This window comes from Camelus ferus, chromosome 3, assembly GCF_009834535.1.
Source record: "Camelus ferus isolate YT-003-E chromosome 3, BCGSAC_Cfer_1.0, whole genome shotgun sequence".
Taxonomy (NCBI): Eukaryota; Metazoa; Chordata; class Mammalia; order Artiodactyla; family Camelidae; genus Camelus; species Camelus ferus.
The window spans coordinates 91,211,029-91,224,982 of NC_045698.1; the positions used below are offsets into that span (position 1 = coordinate 91,211,029).

At 34.1% G+C, this 13,954-nt stretch overlaps 1 protein-coding gene across 3 annotated transcripts in view; it reads right to left on the minus strand.

Moving 5' to 3' along the window:
• FNIP1 (folliculin interacting protein 1) overlaps window positions 1–13,954 on the minus strand; it is a 111,824-nt gene that overhangs the window by 42,576 nt on the left and 55,294 nt on the right. For all 3 annotated transcript variants that reach the window (XM_032476652.1, XM_032476651.1, XM_032476653.1), the window contains exons 3-6: window positions 9,945–10,079; window positions 6,492–6,592; window positions 6,252–6,326; window positions 5,217–5,308 (exon numbers count right to left, since the gene is read on the minus strand). In XM_032476652.1, the coding sequence (XP_032332543.1) occupies window positions 5,217–5,308; window positions 6,252–6,326; window positions 6,492–6,592; window positions 9,945–10,079 (403 nt within the window). The remainder of the gene's footprint in view (window positions 1–5,216; window positions 5,309–6,251; window positions 6,327–6,491; window positions 6,593–9,944; window positions 10,080–13,954) is intronic.

A 13,954-nucleotide genomic window follows, 5' to 3' on the forward strand; every position in this document is an offset into this window, starting at 1 on the left:
GTCAGGAATAAAAGGTGAGCTAAGGCAGCAAAAAAGCAGACCAACAGATATGGACGGAAACTTTTAAACTAAGTAAGAATAATTTAAGCAGGGTTCCCATTTTTGAAACATGATGGTTTCCCTCTGGTCATGGCCTATATCAAACATAACAATTTCACGCCTATTTAATAATAAATTCATATATAACAATAAAAATAAGCTTTCACTATACAAGGTAAATATTATTTTCAACGTTCAATCCTTTCTAAATCTAAAATAATGTTTTTAAAGACTCAAAAAAGCACAGTAATGTTATCTATATAATTTGACATTTGTCAAATAAATTTATCTTTTAAAAAGTCAGTTTACAGATTACAGTAGTCTTCAGTAAGAAGAAAACCACCTAAGCACCTGGCTGGAAAAATAGAACACAACATAAAACAAAGAGCAAATAGAGAAAAGAGGATCTACTGACAAGTAAGTATGAAATGGGTTTTTCTAAACTAGTGATAATTTACAAAGTAATGGAAGAAACCAAAGTTCCTAGAACAAGGGTCAGCCACTGTGGAAGCAGAAATGCTAGTGCAGCCCGTCAGGGCGAGACTTCCAGCTGTCCAAGAGAAGTGGTTGCCACACACTTGACCAAGAGAAGAGTCTGAAGACCCAGAGAGGGTAACATTACAGCCTGGAAGCAAGCAGCTCAGTTACCTGTTAATTATGCTTAATCAAAATGGCCTAAATAGGGGCTTTTCTGTTTTAAAAAAGTGACAAATGTATTTTTCAAATTGCGAGTAGATATTTTTCTATAACAAGAGTTTCTATAATTATAATATATGTGCAGTAATCCTTCCATGTTTCTTTGCTCAGCTCTCTTTCTTCAATTTTTCCTAGATACTTCAAAATTTATCTGCTCTCTTTAAACTTCTCTACCACCCCTTCCTTATTCTCAGCGTGTGACTTTGTCTCCTACAGTATGCATATGTATATGTATGTAGAGAAAATTCACCAAATGGGAACTCTCCTTTTCCTACCACGCTATCTCCAGACTTAATTCTTACCCATCCTTGCCTTCCTCCTACCTGAACAGTCACAACACGTAACATTAGTTGAGCCTCTCTAAGTGCAGGGACTTAGTGAAAAATCCCATGAAGTCCCGCCCTTCCTCCCTTCCAAAGCTAATTCTAAGTCAGCCAAAAACTCACTTTAGCAGTATCACCTCTACCTCTAACCTTCAAAAATCTTACTTTACCAATATCACCTCTATCTCAAACCTTAACCTCCTTTATAACTTTCTTTTCCATCAACATTTAAATGCAGTCAGAACTCTTCGACTTTTTCCCCGTATATCTAATTCTATAGTTCAGTAGTTCTTAAAATGTGGTGCAAGGCAACCCTTTCAGGGGGTCTGTGAGGATGTTGCTTTTCTATCTATGTATCTATGTAAGACTAGGTTTCTTAACACACTTCAACCAAAACAACATATTATAAGAGACTGAAAGCAGAAGCAAATATGAGAACCCAGCTGTTTTCTATAAAGTCAGACATTAAAAAGATCTGCAAAACTATAAAGCAATGCCACTCTTCTAAGTTTTTCTCTCTTAGAAAATAGTTATTTCAAAACATATGTTATTTATATTAACATGAAAGGGGTCATTAGTGTTATTTTGTAATGAAATAGTAAATACTTCTTAAATTTTCTGAATGTTAATTACTAATAGAGTATATATCAACAAATGTAACCTACATACACAAAAACTCTCTGTGGTCTTCAGTAATTTCTGTGTGTAAAGGGGTCCTGAGATCAAAAAGTTTGAGGACCACTGCTTACATCTTGGAAAAAAGACTAACCTCTGAGTCTTTCCTCAACTCTAGCTTCTATTCTCCCCTCTGAAACTGCTCACATAGGCCACCAAAAGCCTTCCTGCTGCCTAGTGCAGTCCATACTATCTTATATTACCTTACATCATATTTGATGCTGATTACATTACACTTTGAATTTTTCTCCCTCAGTTCTCATAACACATTCTAAGTTTTTTTTTCCCCCTCAGGCTCCTTTACATGTTTCTCTTCCTCTACTTCTTTAAAGGTAGCATTCCCCAGGATCCCATCCTCAACAATATTTCCTTCTCATTAATTCTTTACTTTAGATTATCATTTGTATGCTAATAATTCTCAAATTCATAGTAGAAACAGCTACTAATCTAAAAAATAATTGTGCTCTCCCTTTCATAGTATGAAGCAGTCTCTCAGAAGCCGCGACCCTGCTAGGGACTGTATTTCTCAAATTTCCTTATACATAGGTGAAGCCATAGGATTAGTTACCAATAATGGAATGTGAACAAAAGTGTTATCACTTTCAAGCTGAGGTGGTTTTGAAGTGGATATATGCAATCCCTTTCCACTGGCTTGGTGCAGCTGAGCACAGCCTTGGAGTCTGCATGCTTAAAAGGTAGAACTCCAAGAAGGAAAGAAACTGCACCTCTAAAACACCGCTTTAAGGAAAACTGCTTATCAATGAGTAACACCCTTTTGGACTTCACATGAGTGAGAAAAAAACCTCTTATTGTTTCCAAATTATTATACATTCATTAACTTTAATGTTATAGCAGCTACCACAATACATCTATCTCCCTAAGTATAATGGGTATCTTCACTTGATATCCTACCAGTACTTCCAATTCAACATGGCTAAACCTAAAATCAACAGTTCTCCATTTCTTATGTTTCTACCAGTGAATGGAACCAATATCCATGCAATTACACAACCAGATAGCTAAGTGCCACCCTTGATTCACACTTTCCCCTCACCTCTTCTAATTGCCAAGTCCTGTTCACTCTATTTCTCTCAACAACTCTTTATTCTCACTGACCCAATCTTACTCTAGGTCCCCATTATCTGTCATTTCGATCATCATAAGCAGCCTTCTAATGTGGATCTTTCCTCAATCCCACTGGCTCATGTAATTAGAATGTTCTTTGGCAGATACAAATCTGATCTGATCGTGTTTCTATGTTTTGAAAAACTTCTTTGTGGTGGCCTTGAGAAAGCATCACAAAACTCTCCAGCTATAAGATCTGCAAATGACCAAGTGCCCCAGCTGCTGTGTACTTAAATTCACTGCCAAATTTGTGCAAGGCCACATATCCCATAAGCTGCTCCTAGCCAATGACTGAACACAGCAGGTATAGTAAGACAAGCTGGTCCATTCTGGCAAGACATGGGTCACTTCTGACAACCAATCTTCACTCAAAGATTCATCCATGGCCTTATCAAACCTTCCCTGGAGCACGTGGCAGGCTGGGATACGTCCACTCAACCTTTTGCTTCTTTCACTCAAGGTCAGATTTGCACCACAATTTGAGGACCTTCTCGACCCTTCCCAGCTCTCTTTCTCATCTCTCTCACAGTCATAATAAAATCCCTGCATGTTTAACCCTGTCTTAGTACCTGTTAAAAAACAGGTGGAGGACCCTAACTAACATACCCTCACTGGTACCCAACTGCTCAAAGCATAAGTCCACATTCCTTATGGAATTGTGGGGCCCACAATGTTGTTCATGATCTGGCCCTTGTTCATTTCTTTATTTCTTTTCACTTTCTTTACTCATATCCACACTGTGCTCCACCCACATGGATTTATTCACTTTCTTTCCACACTCAGTGAACTCTTGCCCTTAGTTCTATGCACATGCTATTGCTTTTTCCTAGAACATTTCTTTCCCCAATCATCGGGCTAATTCTTCAAGTTTATGTCTCATTTCTTTAAGGAAGACTCTTCTGACAAGCCAAGACTAAATTAGGCGCTCCTCCTCATTTCTATCACATCATGCTTTTAAAATTGTCCAAGAATTAACTACAGTATGCTGCAGCTGTATACTGTGTTGTGTTACTTGTCTGACTTTCACTAACTATAAATCAACTGAGGCAGGAATTATTTCTGGTTCATTTAAAGAAAGTAAGAAATGGTGCTCAAATATCCTTTTTTTTTTCTTTTACTGTTATCATTTTATTTTTTTAACATTTTTTATTGAGTTAGTCATTTTACAATGTGTCAAATTCCAGTGTAGAGTGCTCAAATATCCTTGATGCACAATTAAGAACGTGCAAATAAAAGCCTTTCATTATTTGAAGTCTGTGCTTTGTTAAATGCATTATTTTCCTATTCTATATTAGAACAGAGAAGAGGGGTATATTTAGCATCTGTAGTGTACTTTACCTTTATATATGATCGTAGATTTCTACTATTAAAATACATAGCTTTTAATAAGTCCTTTTAGCTTAGAAAAGTGCCAAATTATAAAGAAAAAAGATTGTTATTTCTGTCACATTTTTATTTCATTAAAACAAATGAAATAATTAATCAAATGAGAAGAAAAAGCAAAACTTCCATTTTTCTATAAAATGCACACTTTCTAAAGTACATGGCTGACACTGTAACTAGCCCACGGTAGGTATTTAATAAATGGTTGCTATTTGAATAAACATGAATTATAAAAAACATTAGAATGCTATACTGTTAAAGGTGGGGGAAAAACTGTTTTCTACTAAAATATTTAATATTTAGTTATTAAAATTAATTACAAATAAAAATTTTCACTAAACAAGAATGTGAGCAGAATATTTATCCTATTTTGACTGCTGTCCACACTCTGACACACTACCATTCCTGGAAATACAGTCAGCAGCAATTTAGTTAATCTTTCTATGATAAAACAAAGGACCAGAAACTTCAGAAATAGTTTGTCACTTTAAAATGTTAAACTGAAGTAACAAAAACAATAAACTAACAAAATTACTAAGTAAGTTTTTTAATAAACATTTTAAGGAATACCAAATTTGAATATGTGCTCATCTGAATTATAGGTCACAAAAATGAGCACCATTTTAAAATTACTTTTATGATTAGAGAAGAGAGAGGGAGAAAGTTTAATACTGGTCTTCCTCAGCTGAAATAGTCAAGAGAGGTAGTAAGAGCTTTTTATATCAACAAAAGTGCCTTCCAAAGATGCATCAAAATTAAAAATAAAAACCAAATTAGGTATTTCTTCAGCAGTTCAATCGTTACAGATACAAAATAAATGTTCAGATATATGAAAATTATATTTTTCAAATAACACAAGTATTACACATACCTGCAATTTAAATCCCTTTTATACTTCTAGTATTTTAAATTCTTTGGTCTTCTAACAGATCTAAGTTATTAAGAACATTTAAAAAACTTATAAAATCAATTTACCTATATTTCCAAGTAGTCCATTAATAACTGTGTTATTGTCAGCCTTTAATGTACTGTTGTCCTGATTGATGAATTCAAGACTGTCCTGCAGCCTAGAGGGGAGGAGATAAAAATAAATTCCAAATTCACTTTATGCTCTTAATAGCAATTCTTTGTATATCTCAACAAAATTTTAAATGCAAAACACTTCAAGTTTTAAGTTTCTCTATTAGTACTATTAAACCAACTAATCATTTAAATCAGAGGTTGGCAAACTACAGTCTGAATGTTAAATTCAACCTGCTACCTGTTTTTATAAAGGTTTATTAGAATACAGTCACATCCAAATGTCTGTCAACAGATGAATGGATAAAAAAGATTGTCGCATTTATAGACAACAGAATGCTATTCAGCCACGAAAAAAAGGGAAATCCTGCGATTTGCAACAACATGGATGGAACCTGAGGGCATTATACTAAGTGAAATAATTCAGAAAGAGAAAGACAAACACCATATAATATCACTTATACGTGGAATCTAAGAAAAGCTGAATTCAGAGAAACAGAGAGCCAAGTGGTGGTTACCAGGGAATGGGAGTGGGGGAAATGGAGACATAATGGTCCTAGGGTACAAACTTTCAGTTATAAGATTAACAAGTTCTGGGTATCTAATGTACAGTAAGCTAATTATAAATAATAATACTGTACTGTATACTTAAAAGTTGCTAAGAAAGTACATTTTAAATGTTCTCACCACAAAAAGGAAATGGTAATTATGTGACAAGATGGTGAGATTAGCAAAGGCTATGGCAGTAATCATTTTGCAATATATAAATATATCAAATCAACACACTAAACACTTTAAACTTACACAATGGTATATGTCAATCATATCTCAATGAAGCTGGGGAGAAAAAAATCTAGCCTCCATAAACTTTCAAACTTAAGGGACAGAAGAAAATCTGAATTTATGCTGCAATCCTGAGAGCAGTGTATTCATTTTCATACTGTGCAAATGTTAAATAGTTCATTTCTCCTTTCATCCATAACTACTTACGTATTGAGACTTCCACAGATACTGCTGCCAGTCCGTGCAGTAAAAACTTTGCTGAGCATAAGCTGTGGAGGAGAACTATGAAGAAAAAGAGAGGGACAGAGAGAGATCAAAACTAATGTACAAGAGCCTTTTCAATTTATCATAAAGTATAACTCAGAGATGTCACAGTATAGATACAATAGCCATAAAAACTAAATATCCTAAAATGAATTCAATAACAAAAATCAGAAAATCCCTCACCGGATCTGATGAATTTTTAAGGTGGATCCTTTGTAGCTCATTGCTACCGAGCCAAACATCATCTCTCCAAGCATATTGGCATCAGAAGAGCACCGAGAACCCTAAACAATAAGCATAACATTAACAAAACTGCAGAATTTAAAACCTATTTCAAATACTGATTTTTATCAAAAGTTCCTTTGCTCTAGTTATTCTGTATGTTTTTTAAGTGATTCTACATTGTATACACTGTTCTGCAGCTTGCTTTCTTCATTTCACAATGTCTTACAGATCTAACCACATGGTTATTCATAGACTCCTTTTAAGAGTTGCACGGTATTCTACTGTATGAAAATACCACAGTTTATCAAGCAAGTTCTCCTTACTGACGGGCATTTAAGTCACTTTCTGGTTTTTGCTACTACAAAGATAAAGCTCAAATGAACATTCTTAACTATCTTATGCATATGCAATACTTCTGCAGGAAAGATAACAAGAAGTAGAATCCACTGAACGTGAAGAACAGATTTTATCACCCTTATTGTGCAAAGAAGGCATTCACAAATGGGGTAACTCGAACGTATTTTACATTTTTTTAAAAAAGGACTTGTTTTAAACATTAGAATGTCTTATTTGCAAAGCACTCTGATTAAAAAGTTATTCCTTTCCATTATTGTTTAATTGTCCTCCTAAGTGTCAAAAAATCTAAAAATTAACTCATCCATTTGGTTACTATTTAGATACTGTGGTAAATTACCACTGGTTACCTACTAAATATCTTATTCCTTATTTTTTGAAGTTCAATTTGTTTCAGGGAAGCAATGTGCCCAACTGAAAAAAAAGATTGCATTTCAGAGTTTCCCTTGGGAAAAAAGAGATTTAGTCAGTCGCTATATCAAAGAAGTAAACCAATGGCTGGAGGGGCTGCTTCCAAAGCTATCCATTTAAATCCATGCAACACAGGTCTGGTCAATGGGATGTAAGTGTGTCCTTGGAGATGGAGATGCCATATTAGGACCACAAGGCAACAAGTATGTACACATTAACTCTTGCTAAGTAGAAAGATAAAGAAACCTTGGTCTCTAAGCCCATCTTGAAGCCCATATATATGCCTAGATGGCCTACCTCCAGACTTGTTATATGAAGAAAATAATCCCTAATTTGTTTAAGCCACTGTTTCAGAGGGTGTCCCAATGCAAGTCCTAGCTGATACAATTACATAACAAAACAATTGACAAGGAAGATGACCTAAATAACTATCTAAGACAGTACATGAGGATTATGCACAAATTTCACTAAACCATTCCATCAAAGAAAATCAAGAATTAGGAGTTTTTTAAAAATACTTGAAAGATTCTTCTGAAGATAACAATAAAGTGATGAGGACACCTATTTTCTAGTGGAGGCCAGGGAATACGTCTACATACTATTTTTCTTTTTATAACATGGTTCTTCTACTCTTGTGCTTGTTTACTGCCCGCCTTGGATTAAAAAAAAAATCTATATATTTACATTTTGTCACCTTTCTTAAAAAGAACATGTTCAAATAGCAATCCATTTTATTATACGTAACTATTTTTAACATTAGTTCTTTTATATATTCATTTACATATTGTTTTTTATATCTCAGTGCTATAGTCTTAATTTTGTTTTAATAAAGGCCCAGTTATTTTTTAAGGAAAAAAAACCACTTCTGATATACCTAGGTTACTAAAAAGAAGCAACTCATCTATTCTTGGGACTTGGTTAAGACAAAATTTTTATTTCCAGGCATAGAAGTTTAGGTATTAAGGATAATATTTCAGAAACAGAGTAGAATAATTTTCTGAATAATGAAGTAGTCTGTTTTTCTTTTAAGATCAATAATGCCAATCTTACTTGGCAACCTAAATTGCTTCTGGATAATGACAGAATGAGAACTTTCTTTTATAAGTTCATTTTTTTTTTACAGTGTATCTAATTGCATTCTTATTTTGACTAAAAATATTATTTCATATATTAAGCAAGCTACACAAATTTAAATATCAAGGAATTTATATATTTTAATACTATAAATAAATAATCCTTAGAATGCAAAATACAGTAAAATTGGTGTTCAAATTTTATCAAACTACATAGTTTGCTATTAAAGGTTCTCTCTGCCTGCTCTTATACCAAATAGTTATCATGAATGTCACTAATGTTACGTATATTTTAATATGATACAATCTACAATGAAGATAATAATAAAGAAAGTGCTATTATATTTAATGTGTTTTTTTTTTAAAGGCTCTTAAAAGGTCAGTTCTTTCTAAGTAATCACTGCTGGGAGCAATAATCTGTAATATTCTGTAAATCAAGGATAATGTCCTAGTTACTTGAAATCACATCTTATCAAGTGTAGTAAACTGTATGTTACAATAATTCAATGCCTTCTTCCTAAAAAACAGGATTTCCAGGATGATAATGAACCTACTATCAGACTATCTGGACACACAGCCTGGGAATTTTTACTTAAAAAAAAAAAACTCTACGGATTTTAATGCAAAATGAGAATTATAATCACTCCCTGCTTCGGGGTTTCTGGGTGCATCTGCTAATACTCATACTTCACTGCATAATAACAGGAAGGACGGCAAGTTTGTACAATTGATCAAATTAGAGAACTTCCAAATTGGCATAAGTGTGATGATGTTACACAGTACTATTAGGAACTTACCAGGGTATCATGCCTAAGGTGGAGGAGAAACAGAGGAGGGCAGGGCAACTACATAGGACAGACTAGTATCTGGATTTTTATAACTTTAGAGTTCTTTCACATATACTGCCACACTTATATGGTATCAGGGTCAATTCCTATCCAAATATAATTACCTATTATGAATAATTTAGAAGTCTAGGATTCTATTTTGGTACTGCTAATCATAAAATACTTGTGATTCGTTCATGCAAACTTGGATAATACAAATAAATTCACATCAGATGACATTTGCTTAGTATGAAACTAAGCACTGATTCTATGTAAAATACAAGTTTATAGAGAAGTTCCTACGTAGTTACTGATTTGTTTAATTCTGTGTTTTAAAAGAGCTACATTACTTTTGAAAAATGAAACTGTGCATTTCTCATAGCATATACTTCAGCCACATTTTAATCTCAAACTGTTTCATTTTGCATTAATCTTCATATTTCAATAATGAAATAGTATATAAAATAAGAAATTATTCTGGTAGCCCCAAAAACATGAAACAAGAAATAAAGAGAAAATACCCCTGCTACCTGTGCCCAAAACTCTCTGTACTTCCCCTATCCTAAGATTTATCAAAGTTAATAAACTTACGTGTTTAACTATCTGTTTCCCCAGCTACATTGTAAGTTCCAGGAAGGTAAGGACTAATCCACATTTTACCCTCAGTCCCTAGGATTGTACACAATACACTGTAGGTACTCAAAAATATTTGTGAATGAATAAATAAATGACATCAGTGATCTGACCTGGTACTTAGCACACTGGTCTTTTACATCAGAAGATGAAGTCATGGAACTATCCAAAGAGGAAGAACTGTCTCCTCCAGGTTTCAGTTGGCAGCATTTCCCAAAGACTTTAACTTGAGCATCAGTACAGAGTTTCTGAAAGAGAGAGTATTCCCATTCATATTTTAACAGATTTTCCACCACACATAAATTATAGCATAAAAAATCTTTGGAAAAACCATGGATGAAATAAAATTCAAAATAATATAACCTTAATATAATGAGTATTTGCATTTTACTGTATTTTTTCCAGTACTGTTTTCTATTCCTTGTTTCATAACTATAATATTTGTGGAGCTTTTTACTGTGCTTTTCTCACCAAAATTATTTAATCATGGGAATTTTTCTATATTCACAATGGTCTGGCACAATGTTCATTGTTAGTGACTTAATAATATACTGCAGCAGTTTTCAAATTATTCGATCTAAAAACCTCTTCATGCTCTTAAAAATTACTGAGGACCCCAAAGGCCTTTTTGTTTTATGTTATATGTATTAATGTATTTCCCATATAAGAAATTAAAATGGAGAAATTTTATAATATTTATTAATTCATTTAAATATAATAAACTCATTACAAGCTAATTTAAGTAAAATTTTTATGGAAAAAACTTTAAGAAAAAATGTAAGAATAGGAGGAAAAATGCAAATGAGACACACTTTACTGTACATACATACATATAAGTTTAATCTTTTGAAATGAGAATGTATCTATGCACTGAACGGTTAAATTTTTAATAAGAGCTGAGCTTAGGACCAGAAAGTTGTGCTGTCCAGTAGAGAAGAATCTATTTCTATTTTTTTATGACTCTTCTTCTCCTCCCCGTACCCAACAGATTCTAGAGCTTTCACTGTTCACAACCAGTAAAGTTGCAATCCACCAAGGTCTTTGTACTCCTAAAACTATTGGAATGCTTTATCACAGATACCAGTATGTTCATTCTTCCATATAAAAGACCTCAGGTAGGCTTTGAGAAGAAATAATCTGACTGAAATCACAATTTTTTGAAGACTAATTGTTTTATAGTTGCCACTATCACCAAAGGCATTGTAAAAGAAGAGAACATGTGGTAATTCCAAAATCACCTCTAACCAAAACGTAAAAAGACAGCACAGTAAGGTAAAAAGAACAAGGGCTTTAAAACTAAATAGGCCTGAATTTAAATAACTCCTGGTTTTCTGGGCAAGTTACCTGACCTCTCTAACCTGTGAATAGGGGAAAAAAACCCTACATAATGGGTAGGTTACTTGTGACTCTTAAGAGCAGTGTATGCATGTGTGTCTCTCACTATACACTTACATAAAAATACATTTAAAAGGTGCCCCTATACAGTGTCTAGAACTAGCACATGCTTTCTGATTTGTAGTTATAAATATTATAAGAAAACAGTTAAAGTGGGAATTTAAAATAACAATGTCTACTCTGGAGTCAAGACCTTAGCTAGATATTTGCATTTATATTATTTCATTTAAGCACTCACTAAATATATCGGTATTTTTAGGCCTGATAGTCTTGGCCACATCTTAGTAACTTTGCTACTTACTGATCACAAACAAAATGCTAGGCTCTCAAGTATGTTTTCTATAAATAATTTAAGCATCTTTTATATAAACTCTATAAATATAAATAAGTAAACAGTAGATGTTATAACCCAATTTTACTGAAGAAAAACCTGAAGCCTAGAGAGGTTAACTTCACAAAAGTTACAAGAGCTAGTGAGTCTATAATGTATTTAGAATCAAAATTCAGTTGGCCTGATTTATCTACTATTGCAAACCACCGTTATCAGTCAACAAAACTGAGCACTATGTGTACTAAGCACTAGGGAATAGAAGTGAATAAAACAGTCCTTTCCCTTGGGGAACTAACAATCTAACAGGAGAAAGAGACATTTAACAATCAGTTAGATAAATATGTATGATTAAATACATATTTCAATTAAGTCTAATAAAAGTAATAATAAGAACAACAACGGCTAACTCACTATCATGTGGTCAGGTACTACTCAGTTTTACATGTATTTACTCCTTATTCCTCACAACAAGTCTATGAAGTAGGTTCTATTATTATCCCCATTTTACTGATGAAGAGGTTAAGAAGCAACGATGTTTAAGTGCACTGCCCAAGAAAGGACTTAACTTAGTCTAGACAGATCAAGGTAGTGACATTTAAGCTAGGACTACAAAAAAGCACAGGAGTGAAGGTGAAAGAAGAATGGGAGGGTAGAAAGACATTCCAGGTTCAGGTAACTGTGTATGCCCAATCTCTGAATCAAGAAGCAATCTGCTAATGGGAAAAAGACCTAAACAAGCAATTCTCCAAGGAAGAAATACAAATGATCAATAGGCACATGAAAAAATGCTCAATATCGTTAATTATCAGAGAAATGCAAATCAAAACTACAATGAGGTATCACCTCACACCAGTCAGAATGGCCATCATTCAAAAGTCCACAAATAACAAATGCTGGAGAGGCTGTGGAGAAAAGGGAACCCTCCTACACTGCTGGTGGGAATGCAGTTTGGTGCAGCCACTGTGGAAAACAGTATGGAGATTCCTCAAAAGACTAGGAATAGACTTACCATATGACCCAGGAATCCCGCTCCTGGGCATATATCCAGAAGGAACCCTACTTCAAAATGACACCTGCACCGCAATGTTCACAGCAGCACTATTTACAATAGCTAAGACATGGAAATAGCCTAAATGTCCATCAACAGATGACCAGATAAAGATGTGGTATATTTATACAATGGAATACCATTCAGCCATAAAAACTGACAACATAACACCATTTGCAGCAACATGAATGTCCCTGAAGAATGTCATTCTAAGAGAAGCCAGAAAGAGAAAGAAAAATACCAGATCAGATCGCTCATATGTGCAATCTAAAAAAAAAAAAAAGAGAACATAAATACAAAACAGAAACAGACTCATAGACATAGAATACAAACTTGTGGTTGCCCAGGAGGCGGGGGGTGGGAAGGGACAGACTGGGATTTCAAAATGTAGAACAGATAAACAAGATTATACTGTATAACACAGGGAAATACATACAAGATCTTGTGGTAGCTCACAGTGAAGAAAAATGTGACAATGAATATATGTATGTTCATGTATAACTGAAAAATTGTGCTCTACACTGTAATTTGACACATTGTAAAATGACTATAACTCAATTAAAAAAAGTTAAATAAATAAATAAAACAGTATCTCCCTCAAAAAAAAAAAAAAAAAAAAGCAATCTGCTAAATGAAGAAAGGGACAAATATACATCAGTTCCAGGACAGAAGCAGATTTTTGCTGACAGAAGGCCCATGTCTACTGTGCCATGTCCCCTCACTATATCATCTTCCACTGAAGTTGTTGCTGTTTGGTTCCAAAAAGCCATGACTTCAGAATGGTAAAGAGAAGACACAAGACAGCTGGGAAGTTGGTGGGAGAAAAGGATCTAGAGTTGTGTGTCTGTGTGTGTGTGTGTGTGTGTGAGAGAGAGAGAGAGAGAGAGAGAGAGAGAGAGAGAGAGAGACAGAGACAGAGACAGAGACAGAGACAGAGACAGAGACAGAGCGCGCTTTTACATATATTTCTATATACAATGCCTTATAGATCTAAAATTTCTCTACGGCAGGACAATCAAATCAGAATTGAAACACACATTTCCCAATGTGATCTGCATTATACATTAACCAGACTCCCTCAGTGAAGGAGAATGTAATCAATCTTTAAGAAAAATGGTCCCTTTCGTGTGGCACCAGCATTATAATTTTTAATATTATTATTTCTTTCTCATCCTGTACAGGGGGTCAACATTGACTGAAGTCTCATTCTGTACCTGCATACCTGACTAAAACATTTCTGATGAACTTTATAATTCTAACCTGACAATATGATATATGACTCTTTGTCTCAAAAATGTATAAAACTGTGTATCTAGCTCCTGAAGTGGAATATTCTCAGAACTTCTGAG